At 40.4% G+C, this 27,975-nt stretch overlaps 1 protein-coding gene across 1 annotated transcript; it reads left to right on the top strand.

Annotated features, from left to right (window-relative positions):
- Window positions 1-1,593: 1,593 nt before the first annotated feature.
- cdhr1a (cadherin-related family member 1a) lies at window positions 1,594-27,975 on the top strand (the record flags this gene model as incomplete). Its single annotated transcript, XM_084075981.1, has 18 exons — window positions 1,594-1,618; window positions 4,074-4,169; window positions 5,951-6,096; window positions 6,607-6,657; window positions 6,800-6,889; window positions 7,370-7,459; window positions 9,448-9,564; window positions 10,391-10,534; window positions 11,116-11,194; window positions 11,275-11,375; window positions 12,375-12,578; window positions 15,236-15,388; window positions 16,258-16,422; window positions 18,222-18,281; window positions 18,554-18,621; window positions 24,411-24,639; window positions 26,428-26,682; window positions 27,775-27,975. 18 exons carry the CDS (start codon window positions 1,594-1,596, stop codon window positions 27,973-27,975), a joined length of 2,274 nt encoding a protein of 757 aa, XP_083932107.1.

Here is a 27,975-nt window from a genome sequence, read left to right as displayed (position 1 = left end):
GGCCTAGCCATCTGTCAGCAGCACAAGAATTAAACGGGAAACCACCACTGCCTTGACCTTTACAGCCACACACACACACACACACACACACACACACACACACACACACACACACACACACACACACACACACACACACACACACACACACACACACACACACGCACGCATGCTCACGCACCACAAGCGCACACGCACGTACATGCGAATGCACGCGCACACACACGCACAGGTGAGTGTTTCCACAGACTCTGATCATGTCTATATGGTTCTCAGACTTTTTGTAATGTTAAGGATCCTCAAATGAATTAATGTATTTGGCCACAGACCCCGATCTGAAAATGTTTTGTGCCGCAGGGAACCCCATAAAAATGTGCGTTGTTAAAATGTTTCAGAACTATAGTCCAAATGACTGGACCCCCCTGGGGGGTTGCGGGGTGTTTTGAAAATAGCTGATTTACAAGCCCGGACCCCACTTTGAGAACCATTGGACATAGGCGACACTATGAAAAGAGCCTTATATTGAACATAAAGGGACGAGGCGCGTGCTTTTGACAGGTTTTGATCTCTATGTACTTTAGCCCTCGTGCCATGAATGTGTCCAAGTGGGGCATTCGATTGCAACAGTCTACTTGCTAAATAAATAGATAAAAACATATATTTTTAGCTTTCCAACCTGTTTATTCTTTGCTACAGGCTCTTGACTTGGTTCATTGAGGTCAGGCATATATACGTTTGACTAATACCACTCGGATTATAAAGTAGACTTTGTTTCGAAATTATAAAAAACGCACTGTAAAAGGTTCATTTATGTGTGTAAATCCTCTTGCACGCGACGTTGTAGAGCTTCAAACTGTTGTCTTGCAGATTAACCTTTTTGTTTAGTTCATACTGTATGCCGGGAGTTCAGTATTTTGTTTAAGATGAAAGCCACTGACAGTATAGTGGGATAATAGCTTCTGTTTTCATGAGCACATTTACTGCACGCACGCACGTACGCACGCACACATGCACATTTCTGGTAGATCTAGTAACTATTGCCCTGTTCTAAATGTCCCAACACGAATGCTTTAAAAAAAAAAAAAGTATCAACAGATGTCTCTTATGAAGTGTTCCATTGTAATATTTTCCTTTATTTTGTGGCTCTGCCACTGGCTACTGCAATTTAACCTGAATTTGCTCCGCAATTGACTTTAATCTTAATCTTATTTGATTGTTGTGTTAACAAATAGTGCTATGATTAGATCGGTGGGTCTAAAATCTTTTCATGTCAAGGACCCCCAAATTAAAATGTATTTGGCTGCCGACCCCCATCTGAAAATATGTTGTGCTAGGGACTACTATACAAGATTTGCGTTGTTAAAATGTTTTAAAAATATTCAAAATAGTTTATATTTTAGCAATTTTCAAATAGCCAGTGTATATACAGTAGGTTTAAAGTGGTTAAACTGAATTTGATGCTATATTAACACTTTTAGCTGGGGACTACCTGGAACTTCCCCAAGGACCAACAATGGGGGTCCCCAGACCCCACTTTGAGGACCACTGGATTAGATGTTTAAAGAGAGATGCTCTTTGTTGTCAGAAGAAAGGATGGCTGGGAACTTCCTGCAGACAGGCAAATCAGATGAACAAACAGGAAGACTAGCTTTTTTGCCTGAACAACTCACAGAAAGTTGTTAACTTTGTATCCGATTTTTACAACTATACAGCATCGACACATTTTGATAAAATATGAGAGAGAGAATGAGAGAGAGACAGTACAGTATATCAACAACTTGAGTAGTGGGTTTTTGTTTTCCGTACAGCAGGGCGTGTAAAAATATGTTGGTTCATATCCAAACTCACCAAAATACATCATGAATTGTTATCCTTCTATAAATTCATGGCATTGTGAAGATCACTATTACATTATTTTCTTAGCAATTATTCTATCGATTTCTTTTTCGATTAATCGAATAACCGAGGAGCGTTAAGTGTTATTTAGCACTTTGTCACACAATTGTGTGGGGCTAAAATATTCAAAATAGCAGGTCTATAAGCTCACATCGCATCGCCATGTGTTGTGAGCTTAGACCTGAAAATCCTTTTAAAGTTTTCACCTATAATAACATACCCCCAAAAAGGGATTGATTATTAATAATCGATTATTTTATAAAATTATCGATTATCAATACATATATATTTTAATAATCCATTAATTTGATTCATTGGTGCACCACTACAGCCAGCTCCATGTGGATTGGTGGAAGGAGCCCGGTTGGACTGAAGGGAGTCTCATGATGGTCTCTTTCCACAGGCTAAGATGTTGTCATTAGGATTAGCTTGTAAGCGTCTGCCTCAGCCGTTGCTTGTTTTCTCTCCAGAAGGTGAATCTCATGAGCGGGGACGACCCTCCACGGTGGAGCCTTCTTCATGGTGCCATTCCATGACCAACGTTATTTAGGATGGAGAATGTCCAGAAATTACATTATGCACTGCTTTTCATTTTAGTGCATGTCTGCTTTGGTAAGTGGTCACTTCTTAATTCTCTGCTCATATATTCAGTGGTGGAAAAAGTGCTCAAATATTTTATTTAAGAAAGAAAAAAAGTATCAGTGCTGCAATGTAGAAATAGTCTGTTAGAAGCAAAAGTCTGGAATTCAAAATTGACTTGAGTAAAAGTACAAAAGTATTGGTATCAAAATGTAGGCTACTTAAAGTACCAAAAGTAGAAAGTCATTTGTCATTATGCAGAATGTCCAGTCTAAGTTTTAAAATGTATACAAATCTTTTGAAAATAGCTGATCTACAAGCTCGCAATGAGCTTGTAGATCTGCTATTTTCAAATGGCTGAAATGTATATAGGGCTGAAGTGGTTAATGAATATTTTGTAATAATAATCAAAATCTACAAACAAAGTAACTAGTACCTAAAGTTGTCAAATAATTGTAGTGGAGTAAAAGTACAATAATTGTCTCTGAGATGTAGTGGAGTAGAAGTAAAAATATTGAAAATGGGAAATACTCCAGTAGAGTAAAAAATCCTCAAAAGTGTACTTAAGTACAGTACTTGAGTAAATGTACTTAGTTACTTTCCACCACTGCATATTATATTATAATTGCTACCGTTGCTGTGATGGGATTGAGAGTGCCGTATACAATTAAATAAGGGAGCATTTGTATGATTTTAGCTCTTTTGATGTTATGTTTGACCTTTGGTTTTTGTCTTTCCTTGCTTCCTTCCTGTCCGTTGCTCTGCATGCTTACTGTCTCCCACACAGTCACATGTGAGTTTCTGCCTTGTTTGAAATTTCCACTGGCTTTTCATGCAGTGGTGGAAAAAGTGCACACATCTCTTAAGTAAAAGTATCAATACTGCGCTGTAGAAATACTCTGTTACAAGTAAAAGTCGGGAATTCTAAATTTACTTGAGAAAAAATACGAAAGTATTGGTGTCAAAATGTATTGAAAGTACCAAAAGTAAACGTACTCATTATGCAGAATATCCCATTTCAAGTTATCTAATGTATAACATTATTTTGAAAATAGCAGATCTACAAGCTCACAATGTGTCGCAAATGTAGTGGAGTAAAAGTACAATATCTGCCTCTGAGATGTAGTGGAGTAGAAGTAAAATTAATTGGAAATTGGAAATACTCAAGTAAAGTACAAATACCTCAAAATTGTACTTAAGTAAATGTACTTAGTTACTTTCCACCACTGCTTTCATGTCATATATTAATTTAATGGGCCTTCAGCATTTTATATAATTACGTCATAGCAATGTAATAGAGTACAATGGTATCAGGATGATTATGATGATATATTTCAAAAAGGAAATGGTATCATGATTTCTACCTCTATAGATCTCTGACCTATTTATAGAGTAGATATTTTAGGACGTAACCCACCTGTAATCCCCAGTCAAAGGGATCTAGGAAGCACGGGTGTTAAGTGCAATAGCCAGCTTTGTGTAACCATTATGAAAGGTTCAAAATGTAATTAGAATGTCCTATTTCATATCAGATCATTTCATGTTGTCGTGGGCATTAAGTTGTAATACTAATTTTGGCTTGTTGTGTCTGTCCATAGTACAAGCAGACTTTGCCCCCTATTTCTTTGACAATGGACCCTACAGCCACCACGGGAACCTGGCGCTGTTTAGCCTGTCTGAGGACACGCCTGTCGGTGAGACTGGCACACAGCAACCAATCAACAACAACAACAACAACAACAACATTTCATTGACAAAAATGCATATGCATGAACATATGTTTGTACACATCTGTTGAAAGGATAAAACACAAAAAAGCTCGAGAGCTTTTTTCCGTCGTGGGCCTTTGAGTGCAAAATATCAATAAACACTTTCATACAATTTCCAACTAGCAAGACAACAGAAAATAGCAAACAGCAACATGGGTACTGTATGTTACACCTGTTACAACTCTACTAATTGATGGTTATAATTAAGTCGGGCTGCTATTCAGTCAGCTCGTTATGGGGGAGGGGCTTTAACAAAAGAGTTAATCGACTTAGGCCTTTTTACTTATTATGTTTTCATTTTTTTGTTATTGAGCACACAGGATGTCAATTTGTCTAGACTAGCAGATGTGGTAGGTACTGTATGGCGCACTCCCAGACGCACATTAGCATGTTGGTCTGGAGGTCACAATGTGTTGACGTGAGGCAGGTTTTCCTGGCTGTCAGTCATGTGAAGTGCAGCTGTCCGTCAGACAGGGTTAACAGGTTACCATCTGTTTACCTACCTGATCTTTTTCACCTGAAACTTTCTAGAACTGCTGTGATGTTTTTTTGTTTTGTTTACGTTTACATCATCATAATAGAACAACCCCTGGAGGGGGAGGTACGTAATACAAAGATAAAATTAAAGACGGGGTGCCGTGATTTTCAGTGATTTTTTTCCCCTCTAAAACATAATCATCAGGTATTATGGTTATACTAGGAGGAAGATTTTTTTTCGAAAAAGTGTACAGAAATTGTTAAAATTATGTTTTTATGTGGACACGCCTCCAGTTCATTAAGTATACCTGGTTCTCACCTTAGCACCTCCTCCACCACCTTAGCAACGCCCACCTGTCCTAGTCCCTCCTCCTCCTCATGCCCACACCTGTTGTGTTATGATAATGAGGGGGAGGGTATGTTTTTACTATGTCACTAAAGCGCTGTTTTTCTATTGGCACGTTTGACCCTCAATGTTTCAGCCTCCAGGTAGAAACTCAAAATAGTCAGAGAAGACATAAAACACCATAAAAACACCACCAGGGGGCTTAATGAAGTTCTATCAACCTCATAGACACATGAAAAACAGAAAAAGTGCAAAACCATGGCACCACCTCTTTAAAACACGTACGTTGAGGTGCATTGTGAGCTTGTAGATCTACTATTTTCGCTATTTTACAAGTTCTCAGCTCTGGTTTCCCAGAACCCATCGTCAGTACTACCTCCTGAGTGAGCAGGGCCAAAATTATCTCTAACTTGAGTTGTAGCGTATATGAAACAAAACCAGAACCCTTGAAATTCATGAATAAAATACATTACTAGTATTATTATTATATATTAAAGTACATTTCCCAACATGATTCACTTAGTCCTTGTCGTCAAAAAGAGCCATTAGTCTGATCTGTGGCACAGCAGTTTGTTTGTCACCAACTAAAGTTATTACGAACTGTTACAGTTTTATTTGGGAAGCTGCTCCCCCACATGTCAATGTTACTCTTCAATTTAACAGCTTTAAATTGGCATCCATATTTTGGGCATGTTGTTATAGGTTAAAAGTTTCAACATCTTTCTAAAACAGGGAAAATAGCCAATCCAGAAGCTCACAACACATACTAAGGCGACGCACTGTGAACTTGTAGATTGGCTATATTTGTTATTTTTGCATGACTGTGGTAATTTCTGTTATCTGTTGAGTAATAGTGAATAATAATGCTAATTTCCTCCATTAGGTACACATATCTATGCTCTCAATGGAACAGACCCTGAAGGAGAAGAGGTGAGGTACGGTCTGGCCTTTGAACCAGGGGCCAAGGAATACTTCAGAGTTGACCCCGAATCTGGAAACATTACCTTGGTGGAAAAGCTGGATAGGGAGGTAATTACCACTAATTACCAATTATCACTAATTATCACCAAGGCAACAGAAGAGACAACACACTGATCATCCCAAGATGATGATCTAAGATCACCAATCCTTTATAGCCTACTGTATGTGCTGGCTCCTAAATCAGTGGTTCTCAAAATGGGGTCCAGGGACCCCCAGGGGTCTATGGGGGGGTTCCAGGGGGTCCCCAGCTAAATTATTGATAGTTAGGAACCAAATGGACCCTTACTGGTCTGTAACTCTGTACAAATGGAACCAAACTACGGTCCATTTGGAATTCCATTAGTACACTTTCTGATTTTAGCTTTTTATTTGAGCTTAATGACTATTTTGAATATAGTATTTAAAAATGTGGTACTGATGTTCTTATTGTATTGTCAGCAAAGTGATTCAATAGACAAACAAATCATCAACAAGAGATGCTCTATTTGGTCCAACAGAACTGAGTGAACTTTGTTTATGTTGTCTGTTTTTTAATCTATTTTGTCATTTTCACTTTAGAAAGAGGATTCCATTGACGTTCTTGTCAGCATTACAGATGGGAAAAGCAAGGTACAGCATGGGATTATACAGAACCATTCAACTAACATCCTGTCAAACATAATTAAATTGATCCATTTCATATAGCCCACAGTTACAGGATGATTAAAGATGATTCATATGAGTGTCATGTTTTTTTTTTACTCCTCTTTAGGTCGTGGAAAGAGTTACAGTGTTTGTAATGGATGCAAACGATGAAAGACCAGAATTCCAAAACATGCCTGCAATCGTTGATGTTCTGGAAGTAAGTCAGTCTGTACAGAAACCTGAGCCACAGAATGATTTTGATGGCGTGTGTGCGTGTGTGTGTGTGTGTGTGTGTGTGTGTGTGTGTGTGTGTGTGTGTGCCAAGTTTTTAGATGTTCAACTCCTGAGAGCGTAAACCAACTCCTGAGCTCTCAAGAGTTAAATTATTGTTAAACATCTGCATTAATGCAAGAATTGTTATTTTGATCAACGTTATCTCTCCTATTGGTACCAACATCAACACAGCATGGAATTGTGGACAAAATCGTATCCAACGATAACAAAACATTCTAAGTCTTGGGTCTGAGAGGCTTAAATCTCATCAAACGGTGGTCCGTGGCTGAAATGCCGAATAAACAATGGACCTTGATATGAAAAAGGTTGAAAAGCACTGTCATAGATGACTGGCGTGTGACGTCATAGACGACTAACTAACTACTAACTAACACCCAGATGATTTCTGTGTTGCTCATTTCAGACTGCTGCATCTGGAAGCAGCATCTGCAAGGTTGAGGCCATTGACAGAGACACCGGGTCTGGAGGTTCTGTCACATACTTCCTTCAGGTAGTGTAACTATAGGGATGGGACGATAATCGTTATTATCGCTTATCGTACAAAACAAACTGCTCGCAATAAACGTATCGCGGAGATTTTCATTTATCGGGAAATTGTCCTCCGTCATACACTAGGATGAATAAGCTTTGGTTGAGCTGCAAATTCAGTACCACTTAAACCATACATGGGCAACTGGCGGCCGGGGGCCACATGCGGCCCCCACCTTCACTTAATGCGGCCTGCAGGTTAATATTATAGCCTGTTGACTGATATATTATTGATTTCAGCTGTTACAATTCCAAACATGCAAACATGACCCACTTCAATTACTTCAGTCAATATTAGTAGCTTAATGACTAGTATTAAAAATGTCTTTGTTATGTCCTTTGTATTTAAGTTCATAAAGTTAACATTAGTATAACTAAAGGCATTTGAAATTAAATACAAATGTAACTTTTCAGGATTCCAATTCAAAAATATCAAAAAAGAATTCAGGATTCCAATTAGAAAATAGCAGATTTACAAGCTCAAAACGCATCGCACTGTGACACGTTTTGAGCCTGTAGATCGGCTATTTTTGCTACTTGTGCGTGACATAGAATGAATGAAGTAGGGCATTAATTACGGAAAAGGTTAAAATACGGAGATAAGAGGTGTCTGCCCGACAATATATGCAATGTGGCCCTCTGGAGTGAGTGAATCATCAAAGTTGCCCACCCCTGACTTAAACCTTGTATACTTAATAAAGCAAACCTGTAAAGAACGCATTTGGTACATACGCTCATATTTCACTCTACGCAAATCGCTTTCGCCAAAAACAGCAAATCTACAAGCTCACAACACTGGCAAAGCTCGCAACGTGTTGTGAGCTTGACCAGTTGCAAGGTTAATCTGGGTGAGATTAAAAAAAAACAAAAGTAATGATAATGAGACAAGCATCATTTAGCCCATGTGTGCGCATTTGCATGTTACGGGCATGAGGCCATGGGGATTAAACTCACAATTACATTTGTGTGATGTATTGGAGGCTTAGCGTGCCGCTTTGGCGAGGGTGACAGGGAGCCGCACTTTGCACTTTGGGCTATTAGGACCAAATAACAGCTGGGACGGAGTGAACAGTGACGCACGCCACATCTGGCGGCCAACGGCTTTCACCTGCCCGCACTGTCCGTGGGCATATGGGCTCTTTACGTTCCAAACAGAGAGCGGTATATGGGATTTATACGGGATGTGGCCTAATTCATCTGACTCTTTGAGTGCATGTTTTTTTTTTTTAAATGTACCACCATCTGACCACTTTTCATTATGGCTCACGTGAGCAGTGGTGGGAAAAGTACTCCGATGTTTTACTTAAGTAAAAGTATCAATACTGTAATGTAGATATACTCTGTTACAAGTACAAGTCTGGTGTTTAAAATTGACTTCAGTAAAAGTACATAAGTGTTGGTATCAAAATGAGCGTACATATACGTTTTAACATATGTGGATATATACTGTATGATCACTTAAATTCCAAAAGTAAAAAGTACTAAAATGTTTGAAAATAGCAGATCTACAAGCTCACAACTAGTTGTGATGCGACGCGTTGAGAGCTTGTAGATCGGCTATTTTCAAATAGCCTAGGTATAAAATAGGGCTAAAGTGGTTAATGTATGTTTTATAATATAATCATTTATATCTGCAAAGTAACTAGTAACTAAAGTGTTCAAATAATTGTAGTGTAGTGTAGAGTAAAAGTACAATATTTGCCTCTGAGATGTAGTGGAGTAGAAGTAAAAATACTGACAATTGGAAATACTCCAGTCAAGTAAAAAAAATACCTCAAAATTGTACCTAAGTACAGTACTTGAGTAAATGTACTTAGGTACTTTACACCACTGCACGTGAGTGGCAAGGACAGGCTTTTTCCCCTTTACCCCCTGACCCCTCTGCTGCATGTTCATCTGTGTTTTTGAGCTTTATAAAATGCCTTTGTTTTGTTTGGCTTCTGTTTCTCTCAGAGTTCACAGTCCGGCGTGTTCGCCATGGACAGACACAGTGGCGTCCTTCGCATCAAACCCGGAGAGACGCTGGACTATGAGAAGTCCAAGACACACTTTGTCACTGTGATAGCCAAGGTAAATGGTTGCGTCACGTCACGTAATGTAGATACAGTACTCCCGTGTGCTATTGCAAAGTGTCAATCTGTAAATACTTTTTGAGTGGTGCCAACCACTCCTATATCTGACTTTGTCCGTGTGTCCGTCCGTATGTATGTATGTATGTATGTCCAATAAACAAACATTGATGACAACATCAATACGGGGCTCATCAAAGGCACCACTCTCTTCACACAGGGTGTGATTTTTAAGTACAGAGGGAAGAGCTCAGGGCTATAGGCGATATGACTAAAATCAATATCACAATGAGCGGTATATTTCAAACTTTTGCCTTGATTATGATTAATGAACGATTGTTAACAAAAGTGAAAAAAGCAGATAAGCTCACGTCTCTGTGAGCTTGTAGCCATCTCATTTATATTTCACTATATTTGCACACCACCATTGTAAATTACAGGGTTAAAAAGCTTTTCTCAAAAAAAAAGAAATGTTATTATTTATTATTATGGAGGATGATGACTAGGAAAAACAGACTGTACATGTCACTGTGTGTTTATGTTTTTGTTTTTGTCTTTGTCCTGTACTGTATGGTATTGTGTATGCTGCCGGTCTGTGTGTCCAAGACAAATTTCTCCCACGGGAGACAAAATAAAGTAAACTTGAACTTGAACTATTTGAATAACCTACATGAGCAAGATGAAGTCGGTTATTGGTACAAAATGTCGGTTTCCTGAAAAATGTACATTTTGGAGTTAGCTGGTTTCTGCCGGACAGCAGAGACATATGACGTTTGAACCACATTCTCCAAATAAACCTTTGAAACCAAACACATTGTTTCTAACAGGATGGCGGTGGCAGTTTTAATGGCAAGGCACAGATTCTGTCGTCCACGGCTACCCTGACGATCAATGTGATCGACGCACAGGACACGCCCCCGTCTTTCATAGGGACGCCGTACTTTGGCTACGTTTATGAAGTCTCAGTGCCAGTGAGTACAACAATACCCTTCATTGCATATGATTACATAAGAGTGGCTATAGGCTCTATGCACAGCAGCCATATTGGAAAGAAATTGGGCCTCATCTTACTTCCTTCACAGGTGTTACCAATGATACTAATGAAGGCTCTGTTCCATTCTGGTCAGGGTGCCGATATCGTGCATGTTGGCTCACTAGAAACACTCCATTTTGGTTCCCAAATGGCCCCTTATGGTGGGTGTGTAACTCTGAGAGTGTACAAATGGAACCAAATGGACCCGTAAGGGTCCATTTGGTTCCATTTGTACACTCTCAGAGTTATGGGGATCCTTGAAAAAAGACAACCACTATAACACACTAAATGGAACAGAGCCTTAATTAGTATTATTGGTAACACCTGTGAAGGAAGTAAGGAAGGGGCCCAATTCATTCCCAATATGGCTGCTGTGCATAGAGCCTATTGTGTTTATTCATTCTGAAAGTCAGTTTTAAGTTCCTAATGGCACCCCCCACCCCCTCCTTTTGTTTTGTATATTAGTATTTATTAGCATTTTAGTTTGAAACTGAAATGCAACTGATTCATTATTTCTAGGGATCTGAAATATACACCGTTGTGGCCAAAGACGGAGATCTTGGGAGTCCAAATCCAATCAGTTATTCACTTGACAGCGGTAAGCATGTGCTCATAACGTGTTTTTTGTTTTGTTTATTCTGAAAAGGGTTATTCATTGTTCTGTTGTCTACTGTGTAGGGCATGAGGGCGTTTTCAGCATCAATAAAACCACAGGCTGCATCACTCTGTTGACTCATCCCATCAACCTGAATAGAGAGCTCTACAACGTTCAAGTCAGGGTATGGACTCACTATGCACAAGCAAGCACCGTAAACACACTTATAATGCACTATACGTAATACGTAGTAATAATCACAACACATATATAGAGTACAGAAGTCCTGACGTCACTTGTTCATCCTCTGGGTCGTGGAAGTAATTTCTCTATGGAGAATAACATTGGGTCATGTTAGAATCGTCTTAAATATAAGAATTGTGGTCCAAAAATAAACAGTCTCATATTTGATACAGTCTGTTTCTCGCAAAAAATGTACTAATTCGGTGGAAGTAACATTAGCGTTTTCTCACCGTCAGTTGATGCTTCATATCCATATGAGTGAAACCGCCGGGGTCATTTGTTTATTTTTGAAACACAGTTCTTATTTGACGCGATATTAAACACGTCTATGAGAATTCAGAAGGGGGGGGGGGAACGCGACCCAGGTAGGATGTGTAAATTATGTCAGACTTCGGTGCTCTTAATGCTTACTGGACACTAACATACGTTATTTTTTGCAAGGATTTTATAATGCATTATAATCACTGTTATATGGTATTAATAGTGTGATTATAAGTCACTATAAGACGGAAGAAACATTTTGGGTTCTTGGATAGATATGATGCTATTTATTTCACTTTACTGAATGACCACCTGTCCTACTGTATAGTGACTTAACATCTCACTATTTGATGCATTATAACATTTTTTATAATGTATTACAACTACTGTATGAGCAATTACACTTCACCTTATACTGTAAGTCATTATAAAAGGCTTTATAACGTGTTACAATACGCGAGTAACGTAGTTTGACGCTGGGTTGCAGATGTTAATGTGTGTTGACTAAATATATAATTAAGAAATATCTGTGTCATCGTTATGACCCCCCCCCCCCCCCCCCCCCCCCCGCATGTGTGTGTGTGTGTGTGTGTGTGTGTGTGTGTGTGTGTGTGTGTGTGTGTGTGTGTGTGTGTGTGTGTGTGTGTGTGTGTGTGTGTGTGCGTGTGTGTGTGGCCAGGCCTCTGAGGTGGGCCCAGATGGCGACCTCATGGACTATGGCGTGACAACGGTGGTGGTCCGCGTGGTCGACCTCAACAATAATCCTCCCACCTTCTATGGGGAGAAGGGCCTGCAGAGCGTGTTTGAGCTGACCATGTATGAGCACCCACCAGAGGGAGAGATACTGAGGGGCCTGAAGATCACCGTCAAAGACTCCGATCAGGTGACCTGACTGACTCATGTTGTTTCCCCGTTAACATCAATGCACTGAAATGCTCTGTTTAGGAAACATCACCTCTTGGCTGTAACCCATTTAGACCTGGAACGCATCTGTGTAAACATTTTTAGATTTGAGCTAAAAAGCATTATTTTACACTTAGGCTATTCAAAAATAGCAGATCTACCAACTCGTAGCACGGCACTGATCTGCTAAAAAAAATAGCAGATCTACAAGCTCGTAGCGCAGCACTGAGTGCTGCGCTACGAGCTTGTAGATCTGCTATTTTTTTTAATCGTGAAAGTGTGTATATACTTTTAAAGCGAACATTTTTAACTCAAATCTTTGCTTCTGGGGGTACCTGGGACAATTTCTTTTTTAGATGGGGGTCCACGGCCAAATACATATCATTTTGGGGGTCCTTGACATGAAAAAGTTTGAGAACCACTGATATATAGCAACGTAAGTTGCTATATATCAGTCAAAACTATTAGGATTTAGAAGACATTTGTAGAATCACCAGAAGCAAAGATTTGAGTAACAAAAAAACATCATGATTTAAAAAAACATAGCAGATATAAAAAACATTAGATAAATGGTATAAATATTAAAAATATAATATTAAAATAATATTAAAAATAATAGTTATAATAATATAAATAAGTAATAATAATAGTAGTACCGATAACAACCATCACAAATGAATAATAATAATATCAGCATCACCCATGATGACAACAAATAAATACTACCACTAAAACAATAACAAACTTGTTTAGTTTGATAGGATTTCATTCCTCAAAAAAAGCAGGAAAAAAGATAAAATTGTAAAATAATAATTGAGGAATGGCATCCTAACAAATTAAGTGTGGCAAAGGGCCCACATTTCAAAAAGGCTGCTCATCTGTGTATTCTACCTAAATGACAAAATAACTCATCGTCGTTTTGTAAATGGTATTTGCACTATTGTTGCATTGCCTTTCTGGACAAATTATGTAATAGTTTTTTGAATACCAAGGGATTTAAACATTCCCCCTCATTGTGACATTTGACTGAAAAGTGCAGGCTGAGCGTCCGTGTGGCTCCCAGCCGGTGAACCGGAGTGACTTTAAAAGCCCTCTGCCGTTGTCACAATAATGCCATTTTAGAAATTACGTAAGTTTGTAAACGAGCCAACCCAAATGAAAAGGTGCTTACTCATGCCACGTGGCGGCTTACGCAAGTCCCTCATGTTGTCCAAAAAGCTCCTAGTTTAACGGCACTCCAAACGGTACCTCTGATAATACTCACAGGAATCACAGCAGCGTCTCTTAGTAGTATCATGCTGTTATTGAGATTTTTATGGATATCAATGCATACTCCTGGTCCATTAGGAATATTATTGCTGTGACAGAGACAGTAGACAAGGGTTTTGTGTCACTCTGATGTCCATCTATATGCAGCATAAAAATATACAAGGACTGGATGTGAAATATGACAATACGCAGCTTTTACAGTGATTGACAAATGTCAAGGAAATTTTGTAATCATGTGAACATTGTAAGAACTACTGGTTAATTAAGTAATGTCTGCCTTCAATACAGCGGTAAGTGTTTTGTGGTGAAATCTGAATGGGAACTCAGTCAAATAAGATGTCAAGGCAAGGTGTCTACAGCAAGATAAAACAGATGTCATGCGAAAAAGAGGGAAGTGTATTGAAGGCAAACATTACTTCATTAACCAGTAGTTCTTACAATGTTCACATGATTACAAAATGTCCTTGACACAATAATAAAGGGATTATTTGTGTGCCTCTGTGTTGTTGTGCTATCATTCTAATCAAATAAGATAATGCATGGGTGTAATGAGCGGAATGTGAGCTATACAGGGACAATTTGTCTATACACGGACAAGTTGTCTATACAGGGACAATTTGTCTATACAGGGACAATTTCTGGAAAACAACTTGAGCTTGTACACAGTACAAATCATCAGTGTTCATTTATCAATTTGTAACTCAGAGAGTATACACATTTAACTTACATTTTGTACTCTCTCAGAGTTGAATGAACTCAACTTTCCTTAAACCATGCACTCTATAATGTCTTACATCTGCTCCTATTTTTACGGCCTCATTCAACTGCTATTTTTGACCACGTACCTTATGTATAATAATAATTTCACACTGCCATGTTGATATCGGATCTGTTTTAACTGTCTTTTTCTTTCTCTATCTCCTTACATCTTTTTTGGAAACCGCAATGATGGATCTTGCGCGACAAATCATTTCACCCGCTTTGTTACTCCTGTGATGTAGCGCGGCAGCTTGTAGATCTGCTATTTTGGAAAAATCGTGAAAAATGTGAAAACTCTTTGATTACATATTTTTAAAGCGAACATTTGTAAAATATTTTCCAGGGACCTCCAGAAGCAAAGATTTGAGTTACAAATGTTCGCTTTAAAAATATACATATATTCAAAGATTTGCACAAAATGTTCATGATTTAAAAAAAATAGCAGATCTACAAGCTCATAGCGGCACTGGCTATGAGCTTGTAGATCTGCTATTTTTGAATAGCCACAAGTATAAGATAATGGTTATAGTTCAAATCTAAAATGACACAGATGCGTTCCCGGATTGAATGGGTTAATAGTGTTTGTATACATGTTGTGAACTTGCACAGGGTGCCAATGCCAAGTTCAACCTGAGGCTGATTGGTCCTGAGCGGATGCTGCGAGTGGTCCCTCAGACGGTGCTCAACGAGGCGGACGTCACCGTCTTGGTCGAGGATTCTGCAGCCATGGACTATGAGAAATACCAGGTTCTCAGATATAAGGTCAGCCTGTTTCGCTCTCCGTTCTTATTCCTCATAATTAGCCACTTAAAAATAGCAGATCTACAACCTCGCGACGCATCACAACGTGACGTTTTGTGAGATTGTAGATCGGCTACTTTCGGCGAAGAGATTTGGTGAAGAGGGAATGATATAGCGGACCTAGTATAAAGCCCTGTTGGACCCCAGTCAACAAAGTATGTATCGTCGGGTGGAAATCTCACACGTCCAAAACTGTTACTTTTCAGGATTCAAATTCAAAATCAGCAAAAAGTAGTAGATCTACTAGCTCAAAACGGGTCGCTTCGCGCCAGCTTGTAGATCTACTACTTTTGATGCTTTTGTGTGACACTGTAGTATTATCAAGTAGGGCGTTAATATACGAAAAAACACAAAAAGTTAAAATATGGAGATGGGAGGTTTCTGCCTGACAGCAACGATATAGGGTTTAAGTGGTTAAAATTCAAATACTGTACATGTCACCTTGCTAAACTAATGGCCTAAGTCATTTTTTTAAGTTTTCAGAAAAAAATAAAAAAATAAACAAAACCATTTGACTTAGTCCAAAAAAATGGCCTATTGGCCTAAGTCACACATAGGCCATTATACTAAAAGTGGAGTGAACAGCAATTAGGAGATTTTACCAGAGGTGGCCAGTGTCATGAGTAGCTGACTTAGGCAAAAATTACATTTTCCTCAAAAAATGACTTAAAATGAGGTTAGGCCATTAGTTTAGCAAGGTGATGAATGCTTGCAATTCTGAAGGCTCAGTGAAATCTCTTGAACGCTGAATTGCAATAACATGCAAAGGAACTAAAATGAAACGCAGATCGGTTGTGACGTTTTGCCCGGTCATTCTCCTCCCTGTATAGCTGCTGGCGGTGGAGGTGGACACGCCGGAGAGATTCAGCGCCACGGCGGACATCGTCATCCACCTCCTGGACACCAACGACAACGCCCCCAAGTTCTCCTCGGATTACTACATCGCCAGAATCCCCGAAAACTCACCCGGCGGCTCCAACGTGGTGTCTGTGACGGTGAGTGCACAGCGTTTCGTCCATGGCCAAAAAATACCATTCGCCCTCGTCGCCAAAGCACGTCATCCACTCTAAGCCAGTGGTTTCCCAACATTTCATGGATCTGTGCCCACTTGATTTTTTTATGCTAAAAGGATAACACAAAAAGCCCTTGTTTCCATTGTGATCCTATGTGTTCAATTCATCAAGACATATAGACATACAATAACATATATCTCTGCTGTCCGGCAGAAACCAGCTAACCCCAAAATGTTCATTTTTCAGGAAATGACAAAAACAAAACAAAAAGTGGAGTTGGGAGGTTTAGTTCATCATTGATAAGAACAGCTGAATGGACCTCCAAGCTCACAATGAGGTTGGAGGTCAAAAGGGGGTGGAGACTGGTGTCAGCTAAACCAACTAACTCCACCCCCCTTTGGTGGACTTAGCTGGCTTAGCAGAAAGTTTGAGGATCCAATGGAGTTAGCTGGTTTTGTCAGAAGCGCTTTTTAATACTTTTCATTGGTTCAATATTTTCCTTTTTACCAACACACAGACGTAAAGGGTATTCAAGCTGGTTTGGTTTCTGCCGGACAGCAACGATATTATATAGACACACAATATATTGATCAATCGATCAATTGTGTTCCGGTTTGGATCAGTGGAGCTAATGCTGTATACTTTAAGTTCCTAATTTATTTCTATTTTTATGAAAACTAATTTTTCAAGGTTTTAAAGAAAAAATACACCATGATTTATTTATTTTTTACATTCATTTCTTAATAATAATGTTAGATTATCAATACAATCTGAGGGTTTTGACGATTTATTTTGGGGGGGATCCCACTTGCAATATCCAGATGGCCCGCCAGTGAGCTCCGGCCCACACGTTGGGAACCACCGGCCACTCCTCTAAGCTTAAGAGGAATATGTCTGATTTGAACAAGATGGTGAAGAAGAGAGCCGTTAATTCCCTAAATGTAGACTTTTGGCTGTGGTTATATAACACAGTATGTGAAAAGAGATAAAACGCTAGGGTGGGAGGTAAGCTGCCAGATGGCTATCGCTTTCATTTTGTTGTGTAATACCAAATTCCCTGCTTTCCCCTCTCTCTTGCTCTAGTGCGTATAGCTGCACGTGCAGCCACGGCATATTGTGCATCATCGATGTCTGTTCCATTTCGTTGCTGTCGGGGGAGAAACCTCTTTATCTCCATATTTTAACTTTTCACACAAAAGCATCAGATCGGCAAGCTGCGGATCTGCTGCTTTTGGCGCTTTTGAATTTGAATCCTGAAAAGTAACAGTTTCGGACATAATGACGTTTCCACCCGACAGAGACGATTTGCTCTGTTCAAATGCGGTTCCTTTTTAAAGCATTTCCCATGCCCCGTTTACCAAAAGTGCAGTATCTGTCGTCCTGTTGCCCGTCCTGTTGTCTGCATTGAGACCCTGGGTTATTGATCTGCATTGCATTGCTGTATGGTTCAGCACTGTATTATTGTAGAGCTTAGTAGTATATGTATTGGCTATCTATTTAATCTCAAATTAAATTGGTATTGGTCACTTGGAGCCTTTAACCATGTGGTTCATCAGTGGGAGAGGTTCCACACTGATGAATGAACACTGCAGCAATACACGCTCATCAGCGTGATCCCAGACAACTTCAATCAGATGAAAGCCCAGCCACACCAGTGACCTCTGGGACACTGGGAACAGGCCTCCCATGGTCCTGGCTGCAACCCAGACAAGACAAGAGATTAGCTGACAACACAATGAGCGTATATCCTGTGATGACACCAAGATATGTCCTTTTTATAGGTGACCTCCGAACGTCCACTCTCAATCCAACGCCGAGCCAGTCACCTCATCGATTTCACGGTGACAGTCGCCTCCTGCACGCTATACGCTGCTCTTCAATTCGTGAATTAGTTGCGGTTCTTATGGTATTACTGCTCTATCACACAGAGCACAGTAGCACATAGTGAGGAGACACACAGACATTACTGTAGTGTAGGTCATTCATAAGCCACACTTAAACGCTCATTTATGAGCACATGGCGCCGTGCATCAGTTCTGGTGCAAAGATCACAATCAAACTTATGTTGACATAGACTTTCTTTTCCTCTCTTTCTTTCTCTCTTTGTCTACAGGCAACTGATCCAGACTCTGGATTGTGGGGTCAGGTGAAGTACTCCATCTATGGCTCTGGGGCTGAATTGTGAGTACTCTGCTCTGTCTGTTGGATTGACGTTCCTCTCTCTGAGGCAGTGGTGGAAAAAGTACTAAAAATATTTACTTAGGTAAAAGTATCAATACTGCAATGCAGAAGTACTCTGTTACAAGTAAAAGCAAAGTTCCTAGTTACTAAAGTTTTCAAATAATTGTAGTGGAGTAAAAGTGCAATATTTGCCTCTGAGATGTAGTGGAGTAGAAGTAAAAGTATAGACGATTGGAAATACTCCAGCAAAGTAAAAGTACCTCAAAATTTTACTTAAGTACAGTATTTGAGTAAATGTACTTAGTTACTTTACACCACTGCTCTGAGGTCACAAAGAAAGAAAAATAGCACTTGACCTGAACATTAACCCCATGAACCCTGGCGTCCCTATATTCCGGGGCAAACATTTGGTAAACATTGCCGATCTGCAAGCTCAAAACGCGTTGCAACGCGCCGTGTCCCCCTGTTGAAGACCCCTGATATAGGGTATAATTCGTTAACTCCCGTTTTCTCTCTCGTTCCATTTATACTGTATAACTATATTATACAAAACTCTCTCTCTCTCTCTGCTCATTGGTCCACATGTATAGATTCATTGAGTTTTATTGGGGGTGACAGCTGGTGATATATCGGCACACTAAACAACCCATAAAACACAATCTCTTATGTAACGTTATAAGCGTCACTGACGTTTTTTACGAAAAGAGGACCTCACCCCTCACAACCTCGGGATGGAATATGTTTATGTTTGTTTGGAAATTATCTCTATGTATCCGGAATTCATGGTAGATAATACCTCTTTTAATTTGGTAATGTGTACAACATAATTAAAATAGTGGACATGCTGAATATATGACAGGATCATGTTATGTATTTACTTTTTAAATCCGCGTCTGAAAGTGGTGAGTTCACTTGGAGGGCAACTGAATGTAAAGTACAGTACAGCACAGCACAGTACATCCCACTGCTACAGCCTGTCAGATAATTTAACTAGAGACTGAAGCCCTAAGCTGGCAAAACATTGCGTATCTCATTATCATCTAGAGAAATATGCTGAACGTGTTGTCTTTTTATATTGGAACTTTGTTCCGCTTATTTCATAAAGCACCGTAGGCCTTCAGAGGGTTTGAAAGCACTTAAAGGGATATTTCACTTTCAAAAAAACTTTCAGTCATTTTATAGTCTACTCAGGCTTTTGTGAGCACCCCAGACCGTTTTTATGTTGTGTGATTCATTATTTAGATATTTAACATTCATTTTATCAGACACGCCCCCTTCCTATACAAACCCATTATAACTTCAAACTCCATTTTTAACATGTTAGATTCATCAAAAACACCCGTCCTTTTTTCTGGTGACTCTCCCTGCCCTCCTAATACGCGAGGGGGCCGTGTTTTTTCGATTACCTTTTTCATTTATTTTATTTAATGTTTTTATTGTATTTACTTTTTTAAATTTTCAAAAAAATATATTAAAAAGAAATGAAAAAAAAAATCGAAAAAACACGGCCCCCTCGCGTATTAGGAGGGCAGGGAGAGTCACCAGAAAAAAGGACGGGTGTTTTTGATGAATCTAACATGTTAAAAATGGAGTTTGAAGTTATAATGGGTTTGTATAGGAAGGGGGCGTGTCTGATAAAATGAATATCAAATATCTAAATAATGAATCAAGCAACTTAAAAACGGTCTGGGGGGCTCACAAAAGCCTGAGTAGACTATAAAATGACCCAAAGTTTTTTTGAAAGTGAAATATCCCTTTAACTTTCAATTCCTTGTTATTGTTTTATTATACCCACACAATATTCCACACAACAAAGTATGTGTGTTGTCTTGTAAAACATATTACAGCAACATTTCAGTCACACACTTTCATCAGGATTACCCATTTATTGCAATGATATTGCATTGAGTTTGGCGGTGTGACTCTGCTCCTGTGATGGCCTACTACAGATTATCTGCCGCAAACATGTCCCATAATCTGAGATCACTGACCCCCCCCCTGAAGCAGAGCCAAGGATACAGAGTTATTGCAGGAACATTGAATCCTTTCAGGGCATAAGTTCAGGTACACAGATAACATCTTACAATCCACAGAATCATACATTTAACTTGGCACAGGAAGAGGACGGGAGGAGAGGGTGGAGGGAGTTTGATCAGAGAGCTGCAGGAACAGAGCTGTGCTGTGTTTGTTGAGTGAGCTGAATGTGTGGCTACTGGCAATGTTTGGTCCGCTCTTTTTTTAGCCTGGCATGGCCAGACTAATATCACTGCATAGACATTAGTCTGGAATCTCTGTGTGGAACCTGCATTTCCAAGGGGCGGGTTAAAAAAAATGCCTCTGGTGATAAACCCGCCCTATATTTGCATACTGGGCCCTGATTGGTGCCCCACAACTTCGGGGGCAGGGACATCCAATCACAACCAAGCGCAGCCTGTCGAGGGCTATTTTATATATATTTTTTCCACTGGCAGATTCGTCTGGTTTCCAGGCTACTCTGTTTTTCCTCTACACCAGATCTCTGTGCTGAAAATAGCAGATCTACCAGCTCATAATGCGTGGCGCAGAATAGGGTCTGTAGAGCCTTTAGCTATAGCCTGCTACTTCAACTGGGTTGACTTGAGACACATGCGTGCACATATTCATTCAATGTCCAGAGCGGTGTTATCTCTTTGGATATGTCAATCAATCCATTTATTGACCAACAATGTTCTTTCCAGCTTTCAAAACCATAAAGACACACAAAAACTCATTATACATAACATTGAAAAACCGCCAGCAACACACGGCATGACATGGCACGGTCGATCAAAAACTGTGTGGCCTTGCCCATTGCACACCTGGCCACAATCACCCACTGCCAGGTATAAATTATAACCACCCGCTGTGATTGCATGATGTCATCGTCATTATGACCTAGGCCACAACCTATGTAGCATTCATTTACATAAAACAAAATCAAATAAAACTAGAAAAAGTGCTCCTCGGAGCACAGGTCTCCGCCAGGTCAGGTACGTTATTCTGGCCTCCTGGTGGCGCTATAATAGGCCAATGTGAAAAGGGTGCCATTTATTCCTCGGCCTATTGGGAATGTGCGTGTGAAATTTCACGGAAATCGCAAGCTGCGTGCATAGTTTGAGGCTTTTTCTTCAAAATGGAGTAATGGACCAATCCTGCAAACTTTGGAAGCCAACCATAGGCAATGAGAATGGAATATGGGAAATCGGACAGATCCGTGTTGATCACATGACTATAGAGATACTGTGTACCGATTTGCATGACGTTTGGATAAAATCTGTAGGAGTAATGTAAAAAAATAGGTTTTACACAAATCGGCCTCCTGGTGGCGCTATAACAGGCCCATGTGAAAAAAATGGGGCAGAGGTTCTGAATTGGCATCCAGGGAGTGTGTGTGCACAGTTTCAGAGCGACCGGGCCAACGGTGCCGGGGATTAGCTGCTCACAGACAGAAGGACACACACACGGACGGACGGACGGACGGACGGACGGACGGACGGACGGAGGGTAAAACATACTCTCTCGCCATGCCTTCGGCCTGGCGGAGACAATAAACAGAAAGTGTAATTTGTCTCCAACAGGGGTTTATTTGCTTAAAACCGGACATAATAGTGGACATATAGTTAATCCTAAAATACCAGTTAAGCATTTACCAGATCTACCCTCCCACACAAGGCAGTAAAAGTAAACACTACATGTGTTCTTTGCACATTCCTCAGTCCTGTTGAAAAAACTAACAAGTACCTGACCTCCAGAGTTCCATGAGTAGGGGTAGATTAGGGGTGCAACAGTTAATCAAACTAATGGATTTAATCGATTATAATAAATACGTAATTGATTAAAATAAAATAATCGATAACGGAAATTTTCAAAAAAAATCTAAGATTTTGAATACTTTTTGGTTTATCCTTTTTTCCCCCTTCCCAAAACAATGTTATACGACTGTCAGTTGAGGATATTTCAAACACTAATAGCCAAAAGTTCCAATGTATTTTGTGTGCTGTAGATGTATGTCTTGGTTCTGCATACGATAAGTTCTTCTCTCCTTTGTTTACTTTCCGCTAATCCATTCTCTTTTGGCAGACAGAACCACAATACTTCCCCCTACACTTCCCTCCACCCTCCTCTGTCTTTCCTAATCCTGTAATGAGATTGAGGGAGAAAATAGACGGTTCTTAGCTTCCAATTACCGTACGGTAGCATAGCATGCGATGTGACACAGTCACATGTTTTTGTTTTTGTTTTTCAAATGTGAGTGTGTAAACACTGGGACGGAAAGTCCCAGTGTTTGAGATATCTGAAGGTTTGAGATATCTGAGATAGATAAAGAAGGGGAAGGACCTGATAAGTTTTCACAAAACTTTTTCCTACTAAACTTTGGCGCAGTTTTTTAATCAAATTTCCCCTTTTTTTCCTTTGTATTTTTCTCATTTATATTTTTAATACATTCGAAATAGGTGAATAACTGAATATGAAATGAAAAAGATAGTAGACGAGACACTGAAAAATACATTTATATTCTAGTTCTGCAATTTTATGCCACTATGTGTCTGGGTTGTCCATTCGTCTGTACATCCGTCCGTCCGAACGAACGTTGTGAACGCAATATCTTAAATCACAGCTAATAGCCTTTCTGTTTGCTGCTGTCTTTCATTTATTGTTTTGTATTATTCTTCAGCAATATCATTTTACTACTTTCCTTTTTACTGAATTCAATTGTCCTTTTATTGTCCTTTGCTTGATGTTTTATGTAAAGCAGCTCCTTGTTGTTGAAATGTTCTACAGTATACAAATAAACGTACCTTGCATCACCTTGAGGGAATGTCATGACATTTGACACAAACGTCCACTTGCACTCAAGGATGAACTGATTAGAAGTGGGTGGTCAAAGGTCAGGGTCACCGTGACCTCATGTCTCTCCCCAGCCTTGTAAAGACGATAACTCGGGAACGCCTTGAGGCAATTTCATTACATTTGGCACAAATGTTCTCAGGGATGAACTGATTAGACTTATACGAGATCAAAGGTCACGGCCCTCAACAAACATTGAATTCCTCTTTCTTTCACTGTATACCATGAGGGTCTGGACAGTCACGGATGTAAACAGAACACCACAGCACTTATAGAAATGTTTCCCTTAAGACGGAAGGAAGGAAGAAAGACATTTTTAGAAAATAAATAATAATTTAATTTAAAGTTGTTCTGTGCAAATTTCCAAAAAACAACTTTTAGCAGCCTCTGCTGGTCATTACCGTCACTGCAGGCCGTTCGTTTATCCTCTGTTACCCAGAATTCCATTCGTTTTCACCGGAAGACGGAAGTGTTTCAAAAAGCGGTCTTTTAATTGTTTTCATACGATCTGTGGATCGTTTCTCTTAGCCAGTGGAGCTTTAGTTACCGTGAGCTGTGTTTTCTTTTTCTGTTTTTTTTCGTTCTTCAAATCATACAATCTCTTAAAATCAGCGTGAGTTTCCTTTTGTTATTAGCGCGGTAGTTCCTGGCCAAACAGGAAACCGGCGCGGTAGTTCCTGGCCAAACAGGAACCCGGTGGATTTCCGCTTCCTTTTTCCGGCCAGCTGACGTAATTTCCGAGGGAAAGTCATGCTCGACAGCGTTCAATAGAAAATATATAAATAAAAGGCTTTCGGAGGTGAAATTCATGGAGTGGGTGTTGTGAAACATTTGCCACTTACAAAAGATATACAATTTAACTTTAGTTTTACTGAAAACGTTACCTAGTATTACTTTAACTTGACTTATCTTGATCATTTCAGGTTCTTGATCCAGCCTACATCTGGAATCATTTACACCCAGCCGTGGGCTAGGCTGGACGCAGAGGTCAAGTCCAAGTATAACTTCTATGTGAAGGCAGAGGACACGGAGGGGAAGTACAGCCTGGCGGAGGTGTTCGTAACGGTGCTGGACCTGAACGACCACCCGCCTGAGTTCAACGAGAACTTCCTGGAGAAGACCATGGTCATTGGAGCGCCTGTCAAAATAGAGGCATGTTCTTCTGTCCCTGGGCATTGCTGTCTGAATGCATCATGATAATCCATGTAAAATACCAGCTCAGAGGCCTTGTGGTTAGAGGGTCTGCCCTGAGAGAGAGAGGCCATAGGCCATACATGGGCAAATGGCGGCCCGGGGGCTACATGCGGCCCCCACCTTCCCTTAATGCGGCCCGCAGGTTAATATCGTAATACTGATATATTATTGATTTCAGCTGTTACAATTCCAAACATGCAAATATGACCCGCTTTAATTACTATATAGTCTATATTAGTAGCTTAATGACTAGTATTAATATTCTATTGTCTTTTTTATGTCCAATGTATTTGTATTTAAGTTAAAAAAAAAGTTCCAATAAAAAAAAAAAGGATCCAATTCAAAAATAGCAAAAAATAAATCAGGACTAAAAAAACAAAAAACAAAAATAGCATATCTACAAGCCCAAAACGCGTTCCACTGTAGATTGGCTATTTTTGCTACTTTTGTGTGACATAGAATTTCGAAGTACGCCATTCATTTACGAGAAAAAGTTAAAATACGGAGATAAGAGGTGTCTGCCCAACAGTATATGCACTGTGGCCCTCTGGAGTCAGTGTGGAAATATAGTGGCCCTCTGTCACGGTTTGAGTCAGGGCAGATTATAGGACCCAAGTGCAGGAGGAGGCCGAGGCAGAATAGGTTAGATCAAAGGGTTTAATAACAAAAGACAGGGATACAAAGTATAAGAGCTGAACTCAAAACGGTATCACACATAACAGTTCAACAATGAACTAGCAACCAAACACTAAGAACAGGGAGGTACAAATACACAAGGACTAACTAGACACAGGTGAACACAACTGGACAATCAACACTGGGATTGGCTAACAGGCAAACACAACACAGGTGACTAGGGTTACAATAATTACAGGGAGGTAAGACAAGACAGGAAACAGTAACTAAGCACAACAGGAAACAATACTACAAACTAAAGGTACACTGAGAACAGGGAGCAAATGGAACAATACAACAGAAGAGCCCTAATAAGTCCATGACCTTATAATGGCAGAAAAGGTCCAAGGACTGAGAAACACAGTCATAGTGCAAGGCCCGAGGAGCGGACCGTGACACCCTCTCCATCATCAAAGTTGCCCACCCCTGCCATAGACTATAAAATGGGACCCAATGCCTCTCCGCTTGGCACTGAGCATCAAGGGTTGAATTTCAACATACTAGCGTTATGTCCACGGGGTGTACTTGTACATCAAGCGGCCTCACAGACCTTGATTCCCAAGGTTACTCACGTAATACCTACCTCTACCTACCGTCTAATCGTCAATACAAAATAAAGTGTTGTCACTCGGAAGTGCAGTCATTCCTGTATAGATTGCTAAAAGCAGCTCTACAAGCTCACAACGCGTCGCGATGCAACGCGTTGTGAGCTTGTAGAGCTGCTATTTTCAAATAGCCTAGGTATAAAATAGGGCTAAAGTGGTTAATGTATGTTTTATAATGTAATAATTTATATCTGCAAAGTAACTAGTAACTAAAGTCTTCAAATAGTTGTAGTGGAGAAAAGTACAATATTTGCCTCTGAGATGTAGTGGAGTAGAAGTAAAAGTGTAGACAATTGGAAATACTCCAGTAAAGTAAAAGTACCTCAAAATTTAAGTTAAGTACAGTACTTGAGTAAGTGTTACTTTACAACACTGACAGTATGTTGCAGACCTCACACACGTTTCGCTGCTCGTACCTGTATGGGTATAGTGTCAAATAAACCCTCTTGGTTCTTTGCGTGTTCAGGCCGTGGATGACGACGCGGAGGAACCCAACAACGTCATCGAGTACTCCATCATGAAGGCGGAGCCGGACAACATATTTGACATCAACGCTGACACCGGAGAGATCATGCTCAAGTCCTACATCAAGTCCATGGACATAGTCCAGAACATCACCAAGCAGAAGGACTGCACCTGGTCTGTGGTGGTCCAGGCCCGCGACCGCGGACAGCCCTCCTTCAGCACCACCACGGTCGTCAAGATCGACATCACCGAGGCGGTAAGATATGGGACATAGAGTAGCTGTATTTATTTTATAGATATCTTTTGGGGCTTTTTCTGCCTTTATTGATAGAGTAGACAGACAGGAAATGGGGAGAGAGAGATGGGGAGTGACACGCAGCAAAGGTCGTCGGGATCGAGACTCAAACCCGCGACACGCTGTCAGGCTGGCATTGCAGCCTACAGTAGGGTGCCTGTAGCTCTGGTCCATAGCCTAGTAGAAGTTCTCCTTAAGGCTATGGGACTTTCGATTCTTTGCGCTCGCACTGCTGCGCAGCCTCTCGTCTGCGGTAAAAAAATAAAATACACTTTCGCTACTCACCAAAACAAAGACGGTTTTGATGGAGTTGAAAGCCAACTCTACTAAGTGGGAACACTCTGACCCCCCCCCCCCCCCCCCCCCCCCGTCTAAAATACACATTTTGGCCAAAATGTAAAATATTTCACCGGAAAGAAAACGTATTTTAGTTACTCCGCTGCGCCCTCTACAGATCCGGTCAGTAGAAAAATTCCATTGATCGGATCTGTAGAGGGCGGTGCGGGGTAACTAAATAATGTTTGTGTGGACCTTGGGTCTGCGGCCCAGGCCAGAGTAGCTGTATCTTAATTAAAACCGTGTCTGTTTGCTGAAGATAATCAGTCAGCGTTCAAATCAAGAAGGAGAGGTAAAAATCTGGGGTAAATGTTTTTGCCCTGATGTTCAGCTGACTTTTGTTTGTCACTTACACTGAGTCTGGGCATGGTATTTGACTCGTATTTCCAAACGTCACCAATGACGAATAGAAGGCAAGTCGAGAAGTGACTCGACTTTTACGTTGGAAGCCACTGGTATCAGAAGCCATCCCTTGTGCCGGTCCCGCCCCTTGGAAATAGGATCTTTACCAGACTGAGTAGCGAAGTGGGTGAAGGTGGGGCGAAATGCAGAAGAGTAGCGCTGCCCTGAACACCAAAGGAAGGATTCCCCCTTTGGCTTAGTACATCTTTGGTTTCGGATTTGAATCCAGCTGGTTACACTAACATGTTTAAATTGAAACTTGGCAGCCTTAAGGCAACTGTAAATCTCATCTACGTACCGTTGTTATGTTTTCAGATCAAGTCCAGATTTACTACTTACTTCGAGGGCCTGAGGCGACGACGGGGGGCTGTGTTTGGCATTTGTTTTACCCTCGTCACCCTGGCGGTCACGCTGACTGTCTTCATTTCAACAATGATATACTGGAACTCTGTGAAAAAGTCCCGCGTCAAGTCTCAGGGCAAGATCAGAAAGATTAGCAAGAGGCCTGCTCCATAG

Source organism: Gymnoscopelus microlampas (genome assembly GCF_963454915.1).
Source record: "Gymnoscopelus microlampas genome assembly, chromosome: 13".
Classification (NCBI taxonomy): domain Eukaryota; kingdom Metazoa; phylum Chordata; class Actinopteri; order Myctophiformes; family Myctophidae; genus Gymnoscopelus; species Gymnoscopelus microlampas.
Note: the sequence above shows the minus strand (reverse complement) of the source record. Positions and strands in the feature narration are given on the sequence as shown.